Source organism: Erythrolamprus reginae, chromosome 4 (assembly GCF_031021105.1).
Source record: "Erythrolamprus reginae isolate rEryReg1 chromosome 4, rEryReg1.hap1, whole genome shotgun sequence".
Lineage (NCBI taxonomy): Eukaryota > Metazoa > Chordata > Lepidosauria > Squamata > Dipsadidae > Erythrolamprus > Erythrolamprus reginae.
In genome coordinates, this window is record NC_091953.1 from 26,302,650 (window position 1) to 26,324,715 (window position 22,066).

The 22,066-nt window shown below is 40.8% G+C and overlaps 1 protein-coding gene across 3 annotated transcripts in view; it reads left to right on the forward strand.

Annotated features, from left to right (window-relative positions):
- Positions 1 to 22,066, forward strand: part of MTUS2 (microtubule associated scaffold protein 2) — a 375,450-nt gene that overhangs the window by 271,580 nt on the left and 81,804 nt on the right. For all 3 annotated transcript variants that reach the window (XM_070749864.1, XM_070749865.1, XM_070749866.1), the window contains one exon: positions 4,702 to 4,800. In XM_070749864.1, coding sequence (XP_070605965.1) covers positions 4,702 to 4,800 — 99 coding nt within the window. The remainder of the gene's footprint in view (positions 1 to 4,701; positions 4,801 to 22,066) is intronic.

A 22,066-nucleotide genomic window follows, 5' to 3' on the forward strand; every position in this document is an offset into this window, starting at 1 on the left:
CGTTTTGCATCACTCCACAAATTTGAACCACCCAAAACTAAAGCAACAGAAAAGAAGCGCCTTACATGCTATGACACGGTATTAGGAAATAATTGCTATGCAAATTGTTTTGATGACATGAGCAGATTGGTTTTCTTCCGTTCTCCGAAATGAGCAGCCTTAATTGGATTCACCGCATTAAATCATCCTTCTGTGCAAATTTGGGGCATCACTAGCATGTCAAAGAAATAGATTAGGAGGAGGAAGAAATGGTTAGAATAGAAGCACCAGATGATTTGGAACTTGTCCTTTAATTCTATTGAAATAAATTACACTTGGCAGAGCCACTGGAGATAATGCAACCAATAATTTTAAAGAAAGCACAAGCCTTTAAAAAGATCTCGACTTGCCAGTCAATTAGGAGATGAAAAGCTATCTCTGATGGTTCCTTTCTCACTGATGGCAGGTAGGAGAACCTTTAGCAGTAACCCTTGGAGGTTGGGCATCAGGAGTTTGGAATTCACCAGAGCTGTCAATGTGAATTAAGAGTACCATCAGCTAAAATATGTATGCAGATAGGTGGCATGGTAAACACATCATTGTCTGTCATTAATAATAACTTGTGGAAGTATGAAAAGATAAAAGGTACATATGAGGAACATATCCTAACTCTAAAAGGACATTAAAATTGCTCTTCTCGTCAAGGACTCTCCATAGCTTTGGAGACACTAAAGATCCTCATCTTTCATAAGTAGTGCTGCCTCAGTTAAAAGGTAGACTTTCCTTCTGGAGGCTGTCTCCAGTTTGGAACAAGGCCCCCAGGTTTTCAAATCCAGTCCTATAAAATCCGTTTCTTTTTCTCTCCTCTCCTTTGTTTTTCTTTTTTCTTTTTTTCTTCTTCTCTCTACTCTCTCTATCCTTTCTTTGTAAGTCTATATGTTTACTGATTGTTGTATTTTTATATTCAGACATATCGTTCAAATTCACGATGTAATGTATTAGGTTTCAATTGTCAACTGTTATTATTGTCTTTTATGTGTTCTTTGTATACTTGTAAATAAAAACTTTTATAAATAAGAAAAAAAGAATTCAAATCTGACACTTTGAACCAGAGCCAAATGTTGGCCACTTTGATTGGCATCGGTTTAATTTAATTTAATAATTATAATGATTTACTAGATTTGTATGCTGCCCCTCTGTTGTGATTCAGCCTGAGGCTCCTCAGGGACCGGCTGGGTCTCTGCCGGATCCATGCCCAGAGGAGGAGGACAGTGAACAGGAGGGGGAGGACCAGGCAAATGGGGGAGAGGAACGTCAGGAAGAGGAGGAGGGAGAGCAGCCTGAGACCCCCCGGGGGGGGCTCTCCCCAGCTAGTAGCCTGGATTCATTGGATGAAGACGCACAGGCTATAATAGACATGAGGCAGCGATGAGCAGCTCAAAGACGGGGCCAAGTAGAAAGGTATTTCCATCCCTGAATTGGCAACTGCTGGGTTTGGGTGTGGTTCTCCTCAGCAGGGTTGAAAAGGCAGGCCTGCCCTTACAGTCTTGTGGAGAGTTATCAATTGGGAGTCCTGTGACCTTGCTTCGATTCTCGGCATCTCTGATCTTGGCTTGTGGCCTAGAAGTCTGGAAGACTTGGGGGAGGCGTCGGTTTTATTATCTCCAGCGTTGTTTTTGCCAGCAAGAATCCTGTTTTATTGCCTGGCCTTCGTGAAACCTCTGTGAAGCTTCATAGTGTTCCTGTCTGTAAGAACAGTTTTTGTTACCTGTGTTTGCTTTGAATTATATAAACTGCCTTTGCTTTTTACCAGTGTGTTTGGCTACTCTTTTTGGTTGGTGTTGGCGTCTAGGGGGACCCAGACAGAACACCCTCTCCCTAGACTCGGGGCGTAAATATAAATTTATTACATTTATAAGCCACCCAACTCCCTTCGGACTCTAGGGAGAGCGAAACACGAGCTTACTGGGCCCACCAGAAGTTGGGAAACAGGCAGTTTCCAGCCTCCAGAGGGTTGGGCTAAAGTGATGGTTTCAACGTATAAAGCACAGTCAAACAAATTTGCTCAAACACATCAGAAAATTTAAAAAGACCAGAAAGTGAAAAGATTGCATGGGATGAGACATGTGATACATTTTTTTAGTTCCGAATTAATACAATTTAGAGATTTACTGGTCCTGCATTTCTTACCTTTTTAAAATTCTGCTTTACTATACAGTAAAGCAACTAACCCACAAGCTACTTTAAGTGCACTTTCAGCCAGTCTAGTCAGTTAACAATGTGCCACTTGGCTGAACATTTTCTTTTACATTCAAATGGATTATAAATAATTCTGTAGTTTTTCTATGCATTTCACACTGAACAATATCTTCCTTACTCTGCAGTTCTTCACAGTTAGTCTATTAAAACCCTACTGGCTCTAATGGGACTTTAAGAATTTAACCTGGTGGATCATTTTCTCTTTTATTGCACTTATCCGAAGCTCTCTTTTTGGCACGCAGACTAGAAGTTCTCTTTTACTGTTTTAAATAATTTCCCAGACTATGAAATTTTTGCAAACAAATGTTAATACAGTAAAACCTCATCTTACGAACTTAATTGATTCCCGGAGGAGGTTCGTAAGGCGAAAAGTTCGTAAGACGAAACAATGTTTCCCATAGGACACAATGTAAAATCAATTAATGCATGCAAGAAACACCCACCCACCCCGCAAAAATGGCGCTCTGCTGAGTGGCGTCGCCCGGCTATCGCCTTTTGAAACAGCCAAGGGGCTTCTCGGCGTCCTCCCAAATCCAAACGCCAAACCCGAACTTTTGCCGAACTTCCGGGTTCGGCATTTGGGAGGCCACCGAGAAGCCCCGCCTCCCAGCTGTCGCCTTTTGAAATAGCCGGGGGGCTTCTCGGTGTTCTCCCGAAACGCCAAACCCGGAAGTTTCGGCAAAAGTTCGGGTTCAGGTTCAGGAGGACGCCGAGAAGCCCCGCCACCCAGCTGTCAGCTTTGCAAAAGAGCCGCGGAGCTGTTGGCCGGTTGGGAGGCTCAAACGGAGGTGGGGAATCCCAATAGGGAATTCCCTGGGCAGAGCTTTGACGTCACGGAGACGTCCTCCCTGGCCGGCCAAAACGTGTTTTTGATGCCTGAGCTGCAAAGTATTAGAAATAGAGGTTTTAGTAGACAGGCAATACTCAACCAGTGATGGGCTGCCAAAATCTTTACTACTGCACTGTGGGCGTGGCTTATTTTGTGGGTGTTGCTTGATGGTCATGTGGCCGGGTAGGAGTGACTTGCTGGTCATATGAACAGGTGGGAGTGGCTTGACAATCATGTGACTGGGGGTGGCTTCAAGGTCATGTGACTGGGTGGGAGTGGCTTACCGACCAAGAGTCCACGGAGAGGAGCGGCATACAAATCTAAATAATAAATAATTAATAAATAAATAAATAAATAAATAAGATACGTTTTCAAATAGATGCTTGGGCTCTTTTTCAGTTGATGAAGTCACATTATTTGAATAGCCACAAAAAGGACAAATGATAGACCGCATGATTTGTTGAGGAACACAGTACCATTTTAAGGTTTTGTACTGAACCCACAAGGTTCAGTATGATAACAGACTAGGCAAGTAGCTCAGTTTTCTCTAATTGCTATAAAAGTTCAGTTCTAAATAATGGTTAAAATGATTAAAGCATTTATGGTAAAAACACTTCCTTGTTTTCACACAAAACAGCCCTGGAGTGGGTTGTAGTAAAAGAGAAGAGCTGGCCTAAAATCATCTTTAGTCATGGCTGAGAATGGACTAGACCTGATTGTAGTCATCAGCTCATCATTAAATAATGATGTAATTAGGTCCACCATATTTTCATGGTATTGTAAATCTTTGCATTGTTTAACATACTGTTTGTTTATGAAAAGATAGCATATGTATACTATAGACCAGTGTTTTTCAACCAGTGTGCCGTGGCACACTAGTGTGCCGCGAGACATGGTCAGGTGTGCCGCGAAGCTCAGAGAGAAAGAAAGCAAGAGAGAGAGAAAGCAAGCAAGAAAGAAAGCAAGAGAGAGAGAGAAAGAAAGCAAGAGAAAGAGAGAGAGAGAGAGAAAGAGAACAAGAGAGAGAGAAAGAAAGCAAGAGAGAGAGAGAAAACAAGAGAAAGAAAGAGAGAGACAGAGAGAGAAAGAAAGCAAGAGAGAGAGAAAAAGAGAGGGAGGGAAGGAGAGAGAGAGAAAGACATAGAGGGAGGGAGGGAGGGAGAGAGAAAGAGAGCAAAAAAGAGAGGAAGGAAGGAAGAGAAAGAAAGAGGGATGGAGAGAGAGAGAAAGAAAGAGGAAGGAAGGGAGAGAAAGAGGAAGGGAGAAAGAAATAGAGTGAAGGGGAGGAAGAGAGAGAGAGATATTTTTTTTTGTCCAAACTTTTTTTAGCCCCCCACCCCCCACTCAATGTGCCCCAGGGTTTCGCAAATGTAAAAAATGTGCCGGGGCTCAAAAAAGGTTGAAAATCACTGCTATAGACAGTGTTGGGTAGAACTGAGTTAATTATATTAGTCCGGCCCTCTAAAACCATCCCAATTTCCCATGTGGCCCCATGGCAAAATTAATTGACCACCCCTGGTATAGGGTTTGGTATCTGGACAAGGGGTTGGACTAGAAGTTGCCAACGTCCCTTCCTATTCTGTTATTCTTGTATGCTTCATTTTCAGTCATATCTGTGTATCTTTTTCTTACAGGGCCAAAAAAAGAAGGACAGAAAGATCAGGAAATAGGCAGGCCTACCATCTCATCCCCCAAAAGACTGGTAGTAGCAGCCACCAAGCTCCATTCACCAGGTATTTGTAACGTGGGAACACTGATTTTTAAACACAGGTTTTAAATTTGTAGGTGGCAAATTACTAAAGTATGGCTTTCTGGAATAACATCTAGATCAATGTAAATCTGTACAAGGCTACACAAAAGGTGGGTACCTGTTTTTAAATAATAATAATAATAATAATAATAATAATAATAATAATAATAATAATAATAATATTTTATTAGATTTGTATGCTGCCCCTCTCCGAAGACTCGGGGAGGCTAACAACAATAATAAAACAATATTACAATGAAACAAATCTAATATTAAAAACATATAAAACCCCATCATTTAAAAACCATACAACACACACATACCAAACATAAAATGTAAAAGCCTGGGGGAGGTGTCTCAGTTCCCCAATGCCTGGCGATACAGGTGAGTCTTAAGTAATTTGTGAAAGAGAAGGAGGGTGGGGGCAGTTCTAATCTCTGGGGGGAGTTGATTCCAGAGGGCTGGGGCCGCCACAGAGAAGGCTCTTCCCCTGGGGCCCGCCAAACGACATTGTTTAGTCGACGGGACCCGGAGAAGGCCAACTCTGTGGGACCTTATCGGCCACTGGGATTCGTGCGGTAGAAGGCAGTTCTGGAGGTATTCTGGTCCAATGCCATGTAGGGCTTTAAAGGTCATTACCAACACTTTGAATTGTGACCGGAAACTGATCGGCAGCCAGTGCAAGCCACGGAGTGTTGGAGAAACGTGGGCGAATCTGGGAAGCCCCACGATAGCTCTCGCGGCCGCATTCTGCACAATCTGAAGTTTCCGAACACTTTTCAAAGGTAGCTCCATGTAGAGAGCGTTTAACTTTTAAATGGTCAAAGTAGCTGCGTCTTTTTCCATTGTTTGACCATTTCAAAAGCCACTTGCAGCATTTCTTACAAAGCTTCTTACTTATACATTTATTCTGATTGATATGGGAAAATGAGGGAGAAGAAAGCAAAAAGTGTTATTTATCTGTTAGGTTGCCCTGCGTGAACACAAGCGCTATAAACATTAAATCTCAGACTGTCAAGCATCCATAAGCAAGTTTATTATATGAGCAGAGAAAGCAAACTGAATCAGATTATCTCTGGATGGAGTCAAACAATGTATTTTTCTCTCTGAATGAAGACCTTGTTGCAAATTTAAAAAAAGGAAGTTATTTAATTTGTCAAGTAATGCTATCACGTTATGCATAGTGTACAAACATTTCCAGCCATGGTTATTTTCTTAAACCTACTACATCATCAAGTAGAAGGCATCATATTTCCTATGGATATATATAACAAGAATAAATCGTGAATTGTTGGCTCACATACAAGCCTTTGTTCTGCTTTTCCTTTAGTCTGCAGTCCCTGAATTTAACTGCAGTATTGTTTTCTATATAATTTTCTACATAATTAAAATGCCGCAGGTGGAGACAAGTGGTTGGTAACTGTGAAAATAAATGAGGAGGTCAGATGAATACATGCATGTGTGCTTAAAGCTACAGTAAAACTCAATAAAAAAAAACATTTCAATGAGCTAAAATTATTCTTCAATTAGTGAGATAATTGGAGGTTTAAGTGTTTATTGTTTAAAATGTTTCCAGAAAACAATTTGTAAATAAAAAGAGTGTAGAAAGTCATTTCCAAATTGTTTCTCCTCCTTGCCCATCTAACAGAAATTTGTACAATTAATAGCAATAGCGTTAATTTATTTATTTATTTATTTATTTATATTTATTTATTTTGTCCAATACACAATACATATTGAAGAGTATAGATATGAAGTATTATATACAGTGATCCCCCGCTCGTTGCGAGGGTTCCGTTCCAGGACCCCCCGCAACGAGCGGGTTTTCGCGAAGTAGCGCTGCGGAAGTAAAAACACCATCTGCGTATGTGCAGATGGTGTTTTTACTCCCACAGCGCTAGCGAGGAGCCGAAGATTGGGGGCGGGGCGGCTGTTTGCCGCCGGCATGGAGGGCTTCCTAGCAGCCCCCCAAACCCGGGTTGGGGGTCCGGGGGGCGCTGGCTCTCGGCGCTTTCGAGCTGAGTCCGGGAGCGAATTCGCTCCCGGACTCAGCTCAAAAGCGCCGATAGCAAGCGGCAAAGGAACGGCTTGTCCACGCCGTTCATTCTCGCTGCTTTCGAGCTGAGTCCGGGAGCGAATTCGCTCCCGGACTCAGCTCGAAAGTGCCGAGAACGAACGGCGTGGACAAGCCGTTCCTTGCCGCTTGCTATCGGCGCTTTTGAGCTGAGTCCGGGAGCGAATTCGCTCCCGGACTCAGCTCGAAAGCGCCGATAGCAAGCGGCAAGGAACGGCTTGTCCACGCCGTTCATTCTCGCCGCTTTCGAGCTGAGTCCGGGAGCGAATTCGCTCCCGGACTCAGCTCGAAAGCGCCGATAGCAAGCGGCAAGGAACGGCTTGTCCACGCCGTTCATTCTCGCCGCTTTCGAGCTGAGTCCGGGAGCAAATTCGCTCCCGGACTCAGCTCGAAAGCGGCGAGAATGAACGGCGTGGGCGGGCGAAGGGCGGGCGGCAGCGAGGAGTTTGCGTGGGCGGTGGGGAAACTCCTCGCTGACGCCAGCAAGAGGGGGAAGACTCAGGGAAGCCGCCCAGCAGCTGATCTCCCGGTTGCCATCTACGCATGCGTGCCCATAGAAAAAACGGGCACGCATGCGTAGATGGTATTTTGACTTCCGGGTTGAAAAATAGCGAAGTACCCTGTTCGCAATGGTTGGGGACGCAATAAACGGGGGATCACTGTATAAAGAAAAGATATAAAAGTAAAGGAGAAGATATATGAAAGGAAGAAAAGATATATGAGATATGAGATAAGGAGGGACAATTGGACAGGGGACGAAAGGCAGGCTAGTGCACTCTTAGGAACCTGGAGAGGTCAATCGTGGATAGTCTAAGGGAGAAATATTGGGGGTTAGGGGTTGACACTATAGAGTCCGGTAATGAGTTCCACGCTTCGACAACTCGATTGCTAAAGTCATATTTTTTACAGTCAAGCTTGGAGCGATTAATATTAAGTTTGAATTTGTTGTGTGCTCTTGTGTTGTTGCGGTTGAAGCTGAAGTAGTCATTGACAGGCAGGACGTTGCAGCATATGATTTTGTGGGCAACACTTAGATCGTGTTTTAGGCGTCGTAGTTCTACGACTTCTCAGCATGACCTGGGTGACATTTGGGGAAACTCTCAGAGAGCCAAAAAAAAAAAAGAACCAATCTGAATATATTCTATACTGAACGATGGGCTGTCACTAAATATATAATTGCAGTAAAAGTTTACTATTTGAGTGAAGACTCATTATATTTCAAAATGTCAGAGATGAAACTCTTTAAATTGCTGCTATATTTTTTAAAATTATGACAGCAAAAGAGGAGAGACAGCTGTATTGCATAATAGCAGGACAATACATGCCAGCATATTAAAGCAGATGCTCATTTACTGTAGAGTTGTTTAGAAAATGTTGGCGGAATGCACACTTTAAAAATAAGCATAACATTTTTTTAAAGCCAAAAACCCCTTCAGCTTAGATTGGACAATTTTCTATTTCAAGGAAAATGTTGCAGCTTGATTTGGGTGTAAAGTATTACAAATACAAATGTATTACTACACACAAGTATAAATTTATTACACACACTAGCAAGAGGGGCGGCATGCAAATCAAATTAATAAATAATAAATAAAAAGTCTGAGTCTGATAGGCGACAGTGTGAGAGACATTTGTCCATTATCAATATACAGTGGTACCTCTACTTAAGAACGCCTCTACTTACGAACTTTTCTAGATAAGAACCAGGTGTTCAAGATTTTTTTTGCCTCTTGTTAAGAACCATTTTCTACTTAAGAACCCGAGCCCGGAAAAATTTTCCCGAAACTTTAAGAGCAGCACAAAGGCCCGGCCAGTTTCCTGCCATTTCCCCTTTAATCCCGGCCATCTCGGGCTGCCAAAGGAGCCTTTCGCTGTATGGGAGGGGCGTGCTCCCCCTCTCCGCCTCAGAGTCCCTCTGTTTTTTTTTAAGCCTTAAAGTTTTGGATTTTTTTGATTCCCCTCACCTCACCTTCTTCCTTCAGCAGCGACTGTCCTCCTCCTCTTCTTCCTCCTCCTCCTCCCACCCAAATTCCGAGTTTTTAGTTCTTTCCTAATGGGTTTGCATTATTTGGGCATTATTTGCTTTTACATTGATTCCTATGGGAAAAATTGCTTCCACTGACAAACTGTTCTAATTAAGAACCTGGTCACGGAATGAATTAAGTTCTTAAGTAGAGGTACCACTGTAGTTGTCATCTCTAGTCCTCCCTCATAATATGGGGGAAGGAGAAGGATGTTGTATCTACAGATACTCAACATTTTTTTTTACTTTTTGAAATAGTCATGGCAACCTTCAGTCTTGAAAGACTATGGTATGCTCTGGAAAGAGATAATAATAATAATAATAATAATAATAATAATAATAATAATAATAATAATAAAAAAATATATATACATATATATACACCAGAGGGTATGCTCTTAGGAATCTGGAAAATACATTACTCAAAGCAAACGCTCTTCCTCATGACACACATAAACACCGCAGTTAGAATTTCACTGGCACAAATGTGGAAAAACGAACAAACCCCATCAGACAGCTTAATTATTGATAAAATATATAGATGTTTAGAGGTGGACGAAATGACAAATTCAATCAAGGGAACAAAATACAAAAAATCTAAAGAATTATGGCACAAATGGCACGAATGGATTCAAAATTTGACCCCATGACAATCATTAAGTGCTGTACCACATGATTTTTGACAAATGTATATTTTATTTTATGTACGCTGAGAGCATATTCACCAAGACAAATTCCTTGTGTATCCAATCACACTTGGCCAATAAAAATTCTATTCTATTCTATTCTAAAACAAAAACTGAAAATGTAACAATACAAAGTATCAGTATACTTAGAATATTGGAAACGAAGTAAAAACATGAGATGAATGATTTATCTCTTTTCTTTTCTTTTTCTTTATCTTAATACCATGCATTATTTATGATATCTATATTAGAATGTACATAATTTAATAAAACATATAGAGAAATGTATGATATATTCAAAAGGCAATAGAAATGGATTAAGATCTGTAAAAACAAAACAAAACATGTAAGAAATGCTTTCTTTTATTTTGAAAACAATAAAAAAACTTAATAATCATAACATAATCTGCCGCTACATCACGCAGTCCTAGGTGCTTGGGAAGCGCCCGACTGGTGATGAAATACGAAATCCAGCATAGTGATCTCGTTTGCTGTGTTGTGCTGACATAATAATAATAATAATAATAATAATAATAATAATAATAACAACAACAACAACAACAACAATAATAATAATAATAATAATAATTATTATTATTATTATTATTATTATTATTATTTATTAGATTGTATGCTGCCCCTCTCCGAAGAACAGCATCTAGTGTGGCTAAAAAGGCCAATCCGAGAGTGGGAATCCCTTCCACACTGAGCGCAGATCCATTCTGTCCCCTGCCAGCTCCCCTGATTTCGCTGGTTCCGGGCCTGTCTCTTTGCCTGAGCCTGCCGAACAAGTGTCTCCTCAAAATGGAGAAGGCCATGCTGTGTCTTTAGCCTCCAAGCTGAACGATCAGAGATCAAGGTTTCCCAGCTGTTAATATCCATTCCCAAAGCCTTTAAATCCCTCTTACAGATATCCTTATATCACATCTATGGTCTCCGTCTGGATCGCTTTCCCTGCATTTGTTCACCATAGAGGAGATCTTTCGGAATCCGCCCATCCTCCATTCTCCCAACATGCCCAAGCCAGTGAAGACGTTATTATTTCAGTAGTGTACAGTGGTACCTCTACTTAAGAACTTCATTTGTTCCATGACCAAGTTCTTAAGTAGAAAAGTTTGTAAGAAGAAGCAATTTTTCCCATAGGAATCAATGTAAAAGCAAATAATGCATTTGATTGGAGAAACCACAGGGAGGGTGGAGGCCCTGTTTCCTCCCAGGAGATTCCTAGAGAGGCCCCATGGAGGCTTTTCCCTGCCTTTTCTGGCCCTGTTTCCTCCCAGGAGAGGCCCCACGGAGGCTTCTCCCTGCCTTTTCAGGCCCTGTTTCCTCCCAGGATATTTCTAGAGAGGCCCCACAGAGGCTTCTCCCTGCCTTTTCTGGCCCTGTTTCCTCCCAGGAGATTCCTAGATAGGCCCCATGGAGGCTTTTCCCTGCCTTTTCAGGCCCTGTTTCCTCCCAGGAGATTCCTAGAGAGGCCTCATAGAGGCTTCTCCCTGCCTTTTCAGGTCCTGTTTCCTCCCAGGAGATTCCTAGAGAGGCCCCACAGAGGCTTCTCCCTGCCTTTTCCAGCCCTGTTTCCTCTCAGGAGATTCCTAGATAGGCCCCACGGAGGTTTTTCCCTGCCTTTTCTGGTTACAGTTTTTGAGGCTCAGATTCGTTAAGTGGAAATTGTTGTGTGAGAAGAGGGGAAAAATCTTGAACACCTGGTTTGTATCTAAAAAAGTTCATAAATATAGGTGTTCTTAGGTAGAGGTACCACTGTATATATACTAGAATACAGTATTAAAAATATTAGTTTTTAAATACTTCGTTATAATTAATATTTGGATAAGTAATCCGTATTAGCCTAACTATTGGAATGAGATGGAGAATAATTTGGAAAAGATGAGACTTGTGCCAAACACATAGAAAAACACTATTAAAATACAAACGCTTTATCATTTTCCCTCTCTGCCCACCGTAAAATGTCCAGAAATCCTTGTTCTGACTGCCTGATATTTGGAGCTTCTAACCTGCTTCCAGCAGAAATGTGTTCGTCTATGCTTGAATGGTCTTATCTTCTAGCATCCATGTGGGGTATAATTTAAAGCATTTCTAAAGCAATTATCATGCCCATGCCCTAAATAATATCCTTCCTCTTAACTTCAACACTGCATAAAAAGATTCAGAATCATTCCCCTTATATAGAGCGCTGGTGAGACCACATTTGGAATACTGTGTTCAGTTCTGGAGACCTCACCTACAAAATGATATTGACAAAATTGAACAGGTCCAAAGACGGGCTACAAGAATGGTGGAAGGTCTTAAGCATAAAACGTATCAGGAAAGACTTCATGAACTCAATCTGTATAGTCTGGAGGACAGAAGGAAAAGGGGGGACATGATCGAAACATTTAAATATGTTAAAGGGTTAAATAAGGTTCAGGAGGGAAGTGTTTTTAATAGGAAAGTGAACACAAGAACAAGGGGACACAATCTGAAGTTAGTTGGGGGAAAGATCAAAAGCAACGTGAGAAAATATTATTTCACTGAAAGAGTAGTAGATCCTTGGAACAAACTTCCAGCAGACGTGGTTGGTAAATCCACAGTAACTGAATTTAAACATGCCTGGGATAAACATAGATCCATTGTAAGATAAAATAAGGAAATAGTATAAGGGCCGACTAGATGGGTCATGAGGTCTTTTTCTGCCGTCAGTCTTCTATGTTTCTATGTTTCTATTCTGTGTGCATTGTGTTTTGTAGATTCTCCGAATGAAGTAGAAACATGGTCAGACAATATGCATTTTGAGCTGTTCCGTTAGCGCTAGATGAACGGAGAAGCTCAAGATTACCCACAAGGACAAAACTCACAAAACTTAAATTACAAGGACGTTTGGAAAGACATTTTAAAGGCATCCAGTTCAAATATTGTAAGGCTGCAGGGATTTGGAAGACTTAGACAAAGTTTCGGGGAATTTTCTTTAATTAAATCTGAAACAATTTAGCTGCCGAGTCCCCAAGGAAGGCACTTTGAAATAGACTCTCTGACCTCATTATTGAATAGCTTTGAAGTTTCTTGGTTTCCCAGTGTTTTAAATACAAAGCACATTTCATTATTTTTGTAAAGAATGGATGTTCTGCTTTATTATTTCTTTCTATCCGTATCATCATAACATTAACAATAGAAGATACCGCAAAAAGCTCAAACAGTTCTAACTGAATGCAAAGTACAAGCGATATGTCACCAACTCTATGCAAACTGCATTGGTTACCAGTTGGTCTCCGGACGCAATTCAAGGTGCTGTTTATCACCTTTAAAGCCCGACATGGCTCAGGGCCAGATTACTTATGGGCAGTGAAGGGCTACCAGAACTTTTACTACCACACTGTGGGTGTGGCTTATGCATTTTGTTTCAACATGCTTCAATGCAAATTGGGTGTTCTGGGGTGGAGCTCCATTTTCGCTAGCCCACTGTGTTCCCTCCATCTGGGCAGTATCCCACCCATGATTATCTACTATATAAAGTGTATGTATGCACATGCACGCACAGCTCTTCTAAAGTTATACACATTCAACCTCATTTACTGCGATAGGAAAAACATACCCAGAGCCCAGAAGGGAAAAAAATATATCAAAATTTTGCTACTGGTACTGCGTACCTGACCGTACCCATAGGAGCCCATCACTGCTTACGGGACCACCTTCTGTCTCATACTTTGAAATGGCCAATAACAGTCCACAGGATTGGCCTTCTCCAGATCCCATCCACCAAACAATGTCAGTGGGCGGGGCCGCAGGGAAGGGCCTTCTCTGAGGCAGCTCCGACCCTGTGGAATAAACTGCCTCCAAAGATCAGTACTATCCCCACCCTACCGGTCTTCCAGAAAGCCATTAAAACCTGGCTTTTCCAGCAGGACTAGGACTAGGAATGATTGAGTGTATGCATGATTTTTTGCAGTGTATTTATGTATTTTAATGCTATTTGCTATTTTTATTGTTGTTTTAACTACATTGTTTTTATTGTTGTGATTACTGTGAGTCGCCCAGAGTCCTCTGGAGTTGGGGCGGCATATAAATATCATGAAATAATAATAATAATAATAATAATAATAATAATAATAATAATAATAATAATAGTAATAACAACAACAATAACAACAACAACAACAACAACAACAATAATAATAATAATTTATTAGACTTGTATGCCGCCCCTCTCCAGAGACTCGGGGCGGCTCACAACAACAATAACACAATATAAATACAAATCTAATTATTAAAACTATGGCTAAAACCCCATTATCTTAAAAAACAAGCAGTAATACACAACCAACACTCAATATTACAGTCGCCCACACATAACATTTAATGTTATTCCCTCACTGAACAGTACATATAGTAGCTAGAGCAACATTTTTTATTAATTTATTTATTATTTGAATTTCTATGCTGCCCTTCTCCGTAGACAAAACAAGAATAAATACAAAATACACATGAAAGAAACCCAAACATAAAATTTGATCTAAAATCCCAGTTATTAAAAACAGATTTCTCATTTGTCCCAAATTGTTCAAAACAACCATATCTTTCAAAGCGTTGTCCTACCACAAAATCCTATTTACGTAAATCTTGCTTCCCAAATCACAAACACGCTATAAAACACTTCATACTAACTTTAGCCAACTTTTAGTCTGGTGTAAATATCTATTTCAGAAAATGTCATTGGACAGAATTTCCACGCTTTGTGAATGTTTTCTCCTCTTCCCTTTTTAGATAAATTCACCATAAGTGCTATTTTGGCACCTGCAGTTCATCAAAAGCCCATGGAAAGTCATTGATTCCCATGAAACTGCCCTTGAACACTGCCATCCGCTCTAGAAAGCACCTGTGAGCCCTTCAGATTATTTGGAGGAGGAGAAAATAGCCACAGAAGCTTTGATTTGGCCACCAGCATTCAGTTTTTATTTTTTTATTTATTTTGTCCAATACACAATGAGGGTTTTAGTGGGTACATATCTATATACACATAGTAAAATACATGATGAAGGTTATAGAGGAGATACTCATAGTAAAATATATCTATAAAAGAATAGAAAAGAAGATATAGTAATAGAACATATCAATGAAAGAATAGAAGAAGAGATATAGGAATAGAAGAAAGGTATAGGAGATATAGGAGAACAATAGGACAGGGGACGGAAGGCACTCTAGTGCACTTGTACTCGCCCTTTACTGACCTCTTAGGAATCTGAATAGGTCAACCATAGATAATCTAAGGGTAAATTGTTGGGGGTTTGAGGATGACACTATGGAGTAATGAGTTCCATGCTTCGACAACTCGGTTACTGAAGTCATATTTTTTACAGTCAAGTTTGGAGCGGTTAATATTAAGTTTAAATCTGTTGTGTGCTCTTTTGTTGTTGTGGTTGAAGTTGAAGTAGTTGCCGACAGGCAGGACGTTGCAGCATATGATCTTGTTGGCAATACTTATATCTTGTTTAAGGCGTCTTAGTTCTAAGCTTTCTAGCCCAGGATTGAAAGTCTAGTCTCGTAGAGATATAGGAGTAGCAGAAAGATATAGGCCTGTTAGGATTCAGGCAGCGTATTACGACTTGTATATGTAATAACTTTTTAAAAAATAAAATAAGACTAAAGTAGCTTGCAGTGTTAGTAGAAACAAAACCAGTGATTTCCTTGAAATGTGAAACTCTCTGATATAATTTTATTACTGACAGTGGTGTGCAACATAAACTCATTTATTTGCAACCTAAGTGGTCTTCTGCATCACTGTGATATTTGGAAAAATGAAAGTACAGATTCTTTCAGGAACAGATATATTTTTCCTCCTCATCTTTCTCTTTCCTCCCCCTCCCCTTTTTTCTTTTCAGGTAAGTGTAGCTGCATACCTAAGCAATTACCTTTTTGCTATGCTGGTCAGTTTTTTTCAGACAGTTCTTTGCTCCCCTTAGCATGCAGAGGAAAATATGGAACGTGTTTGTTTCACCATCACCTCCGCCCCATTCCCAGGGGCTTGTGGCTCGTGTCCCTCACACATTGAAAATTAATTTCTTTCCTAAGGAGCTTTTGTAATTATGGAAGGTCCCTGTGTAATTTAAAACACAGCTAGGTAGCACTTTTGGAGCCAGTGAACACCTGGGAAATTTTGAGAACCTGCTGTGGACATTCCCCCAAAACGACTGCAATGAATAAGATTTACTCATTCATCGAGTCCAAAAGCAAAACACTCGTTTAATGGAAAACAAGATCTTAAGAAGGGGGTTCTTTGCTCTACTTCATTTCTCTCCCAGATGATCTCTGCCATTGACGCTTCCCTTGTCCTTTTTCAGGCTGGATAGATCAGTATTGGGTTGCTAGCCAGTACAGGCCACGCTGCACAGCGGTAGTAAAACCGGTGATACATGCACAGCTCCGGTTGACCAGTGGGTGGGCACCCATGTCCTGGCAAGATATTGCTTTCTGCGCATGTGCAGGAAGCAAAAAAAATCACCAGAATCTTGCGCATGCGCATCCCCTCACAAAATTTTGTTTCCTGCGCATACGCACACACCTGCCCGTCGGTCAACCGGAACTGTGAACACATCGCAACAGTAGCGGCAGTAAGTAGGAACTTGCGCCTGGGATAGATGGGCATTCGAAGTTTTTATTTTCATATTTTAAAAAATTTCAGCTAAAAACATTTGATACATATATATATATATGTGTGTGTGTGTGTGTGTGTGTATCAAATGTTTTTAGCTGAAATTTTTTAAAATTAAGGGAGGCTAGGATGGTACCATTTCGGCCTTGTTCTGGACTCATCAGCTAGCCACACCCTTTCCTTACTGGGATTTGATCTGGCAGCCTCTGCCTTGAAGGGCAGAGAATTAGCAGTTGAGCCACCAGACCTTGATCCCTCCAGCTCTGTACCAGGGAGGGGCTATATGTTTTTTTATGTCGGATCACCCTGGTATATTGAATATATACCAGGGTGATTATTTTATTAATATTATTAATTTTCATAAAAATGACAAACAAACATACAAACATTTAACATATAGTTGGGGTTATAATTACCCCACTTATCTTAGAAGTCTATTTTAATACAGAAAAAGAATATACTATTAATTCATAAAATCAACATACTAATTTAAATGAAAAGAAGAATTTTGTTTTATATAATTCAAATATTATAATAAGAAAATAAAAAGAGAAAAAATTGTTCTAAGGATAACCATACATGGCCAAGAAACCTTTTAAAGAAATAATAATAATAATAATAGTAATAATAATAATAATAATAATAATTATTATTATTTATTAGACATGTATGCCGCCCCTCTCCGAAGACTCGGGGCGCCTCACAACAACAATAAACAATACAGATACAAATCTAATAATTAAAACTGTAACTAAAACCCATTATCTTAAAAACAATTGACACTACACAATCATAACCACACATAACTTTTAAGGGTCAGAAGGAGGGATATACTAGTTGCCCCATGCGTGGTGACACAAGTAGGTCTTAAGTGTCTTGCGGAAGGCAAGGAGGGTGGGGGCAGTTCAAATCTCCTGAGGGAGCTGATTCCAGAGGGCCGGGGCCACCACAGAGAAGGCTCTTCCCCTAGGCCCTGCCAGACGACATTGTTTGGTCGACGGGACCTGGAGAAGGCCAACTCTGTGGGACCTAATCGACCGCTGGGATTTATGTGGCAGAAGGTGGTCCCGTAAGTAATCTGGTCCGATGCCATGTAGGGCTTTATAGGTCATCACCAACACTTTGAATTGTGTCCGGAAACTAATCGGCAACCAATGCAGGCCACGGAGTGTTGACGAAACATGGGTATATCTGGGAAGACCCATGACCACTCGCACAGCCGCATTCTGCACGATCTGAAGTTTCCGAAATAATGCTGCTTTGCCTTTTAACATGTCAGCTGCAGTTTCATTTCATTCATTCATTCATTCATTTCATTCATTCATTCATTCATTCATTCATTCATTCATTCATTAGATTTGTATGCTGCCCCTCTCCGTAGACAGGTAATCCTCACATTATGATCACAATTGAGGTGAACATTTCTATCGGGTTTTTTTGTTATGTTTTTTTTAGAAATAGATTTTAAAAATATACTTTATAAATTCAGAGAAAGAAAATAGGGGGGGGAAGGGGGGAAGGAAAGGATGAACAGAAGAATAAAAAGGGAGAGGTAGGGAAAGGGGATACAAAATCAAGAAATAGTAGTAGTAGTAACATTATACATCATACATTATACGGCATAGCACATATATTTCTTAATATCGTTATAATGTTTCTTAAATAATGTAAATAAACAATATCCTTACTATTACCAACTATATCTTAAATTATAATAGTGAATCTTATATCTCGTTCCCAGTAATTTATCAATTTCTAGTGCGTATATATATCTATATATGTTGGGTAATAGTAAATATTTTATAAGTCAGGAGAGTAAAGGCAAAGGGGTACGAAAATATTAAAGTTTATTTAGAAACAGAGATTTAGGGTTGGGAAAGAAAGGAAAAAAACAAAAGTTTGGAGAGAAAAGAAAGAAAATGTGAAAAACAAGAAATCTGCGTATGGCGCAGACGTTTTTAGGTAATACGACATTGTGTAAGAAGATAATAGGAAGTGTATATGTATAGTGTAATGAGTATATTTTTGTGTATAAAGGGAAAAGGTATAAGAATTGACATAAATATTAGTAAGTATTAGTGTTAATGTAATGTATGGTGTGTGTTCTGTTAGTTTAAAGACGGATAAAAAGAGATATGATATAGAAGTTTTCTTCTATTAAGTGAAACATTTGTTCAGTGAGTTTCGCCCCATTTTGCAACCTTACTTGCCACAGTTGTTAAGTGAATCAATACAGTCGATAAGTTAGTAACCCAGTTTGCTAGGTGAATCTTGCTTCCCCGTTGTCAGAAGGTTGCAAAAGATGATCACATGACCCCAGGCAATGGTGGTAAGTATGAACCGGTTGCCAAGCATCTGAAATTTGATCACACTATCATGGATATGATGCAATGGTGGTAATTTTGAAAAATGGTCACGAGTCACTTTTTCCAGTACCATTGTGTTAGATAGGTGAGTCTTTGCACTGACAGAACTTAGCAAAGGCTTGACTTTTTCAACAGGGAACATTTATTCTGGCATTTTCAACACCACTCCAGCTCAGTTTTTAATAGAACAGTGAACAGATTTCTGAAAGCTCCTTTTATAGCGAGGCTGTCAAACAGCCAACCGATCACAATGCTTTAACTTCCCACTCGAAAGGCCTCTTGTGCTTAGCCAATCAGGGTCTAGCATCAGCCTTCCTAGCTGGTCATAAGTCGAGGACTTTGCTAGTGGGTTTGTACGTCAGGGATTTAACACATTGTAACCTGGCAATGGTCACTAAACAAATTGTTATAAGTCGGGGGTTTCTAAAATTTGCAATTAATATCAGGGGCAGAGGTGAGGAGAAGCCTCCTTGGGGCCTCTCTAGGAACCTCCTGGGAGGAAACAGGGCTGAAAAGGCAGGGAAGAAGCCTCCTTGGGGCCTCTCTAGCAATCTCCTGGGAGGAAACAGGGATGGAAAAGGTGGGGAGAAGCCTCCTTGGGGGCCTCTCTAGGAACCTCCTGGGAGGAAACAGGGCTGGAAAAGGCGGGGAGAAGCCTCCTTGGGGCCTCTCTAGTAACTTCCTGGGAGGAAACAGGGCCGGAAAAGGCAGGGAGAAGCAATCTCTAGCAATCTCCTGGGAGGAAACAGGGCATCTATGGGGCCTCTCTAGGAATCTCCTGGGAGGAAACAGGGCTGGAAAAGGTGGGGAGAAACCTCTGTGGGGCCTCTCTAGGAATCTCCTGGGAGGAAACAGGGTCTCCACCCTCCCTGTGGTTTCCCCAATTGCACACATTATTTGCTTTTACATTGATTCCTATGGGAAAAATTGCTTCTTCTTACAAACATTTCTTCTTAAGAGCCTGGCCACGGAACGAATTAAGTTTGTAAGTAGAGGAAACAAACTTCACTTTCCTTTTTATGAACTAGACTTCTCTAATCATCAAACTGACGATTAACAGGGCGGTAAAGTGATTATTACAACACGGTTTCCCACAAAGCCTTTTAGGAAGATGCTACAGAATAAGGCATTCATCTGAATCCACTCGGCATGGTTTCATGCAAATAGCTAATTGTACAGAGATAAGCTGGGTGCTGTGATTTTCCAGCGTATGGGAAGTCTTTAAAGAAGCCTTTGATTTTTTTTCTGGAGGAAAGGCCAATTTCTAAACCCCTGCATCAGCACCAGCACCAATATTTATATTCTTGATATGACAGATAAACACATTTTTAAAAAATGACTGTATCCAACTCTTCTATTGATTCCTTTCTGTGTTCACTCCTAATCTCTTTATTTCTGGTATTCATCAAATGAGTTCCCTGACTTAGGTAATCATACTAGCGCCATCTGCACACGAGAAGAAAGCACCAACAGATTGGGGGGGAGGGGACATCACGATTTAGCAGAGTAAAGATAGAAAGATATTTAAAGAAAAGAAGCCTAAACTGAAACTGTGAAGCAGATAAATTAGTACCGACAACAGGGGGGGGGGGCAGGGGGGCGAGTGTAGGAGTGGGAAGGAACAGAGAAATCCACCCTGCAACAACACTGCTCAAACTTTAATTTTAGGAATGCTAAATTCGCAATGAACCACCAGCTTAAAAACAGGGCACATATGGTGAAGGGACCTAGGAGGTTTCCTGATTAACAAAGATGTGTGAAATGAATCAGTATAAACAAAACTAAACGTAGATGATCCATTAAGATTTTCACTTAAGTAGCTGCCACTGCATTTTGATAAAATACATTTCAATCATGGAATGGAATGGAATAGAATAGAATAGAATAGAATAGAATAGAATAGAGACCGACAAGGGCCCACAGAGTTGGCCTTCTCCAGGTCCCGTCAGCTAAACGGTATCAGTTGGCGGGGCCGAAGGGGAGGGCCTTCTCTGTAGTGGCTTCGGCTCTCTGGAATCAGCTACCCCTGGAGATCCATACTACCCCCACCCTACTGGCCTTCCCGAAAGCTATAAAGACCAGGTGTTTCCGTCAGGCCTGGGGCTGTTGATCAAATGAGGTATCATCTAGATCCGGTCACAAGAAATATGCATGATTGCAAGGGGTTTAAAATCATATTTTTTAATTATTATTTTTTTAGGATAATTTAGACCTTTACGATTGGGCGGCATAGAAGTCGAATGAATGAATGAATGAATGAATGAATGAATGAATGAATGAATGAATGAATGAATGAATGAATGGTGAGTTTATACCGGTGTTGTCCGGAATGCCGCACCGCTATGAACCCATATGGGCCAGAGCTAACCACAATACTAACCATCTAATGCTGCTCCTTATCCTTAGTTTTGCCCCTGGGTCTACCACCAATTAATTTTAATTTTTATTCCAAACCAACTGCTATGGCTTAACTTTCCAAGATAGTTCTTATTTTATTTGTTTATTTGTTTATTCGATTTTTATGCTGCCCTTCTCCTTAGACTCAGGGCGGCTTACAACATGTTAGCAATAGCACTTCTTAACAGAGCCAGGCTATTGCCCCCACAATCCGGGTCCTCATTTTACCCACCTCGGAAGGATGGAAGGCTGAGTCAACCTTGAGCCGGTGATGAGATTTGAACCGCTGACCTTCAGATCTACAGTCAGCTTCAGTGGCCTGCAGTACAGCACTCTACCTGCTGCGCCACCCCGGCTCTTATCTCTCATGCCTCTTAATTTGGAGCCATATTGCTTCCTCCCCTTCCGTAGTTTCTTTACTCATCATTACAACCACAATTGAGCCCAAAATTTGGTAACTGAGGTTTGTTTGTTTGTTTGTTTGTTTGTTCGTTCGTTCGTTCGTTCGTTCGTTCGTTCGTTCGTTCTTTCATTCATTCATTCATTCATTCATTCATTCATTCATTCATTTATTAGATTTGTGTGCCGCCCTTCTCCGAAGACTCAGGGAGGCTCACAAGATACAATCTAAAACAGTGCATGCAAAACAAATCTAATTAATTAAAAAAAACTGCAAGCTAAAAACCCAATATATTATAATCAATCAACCAATTCAACCACAACCATACATCACGTTTATTGGTCAGGGGGGTCTAGATCTACTTGCCCCAGGCCCTGGCAACATAAGTGAGTCTTGAGACTCTTGCGGAAGGCGAGGAGGGTGGGGACAGTGCGAATCTCTAGAGGGAGCTGATTCCAGAGGGCCGGGGCCCCCACAGAGAAGGCTCTTCCCCTAAGCCCCGCCAAACATTGTCTGGTTGACGGGACTTGGAGAAGGCCAACTCTGTGGGACCTAACCGGCCCGAGATAGTTGCTAAATGGGATTTATTGATTTGATTTGATTTGATTTGATTTGATTTGATTTGATTTGATTTTAATGCCACCCCACTCCGTAGACTCGGGG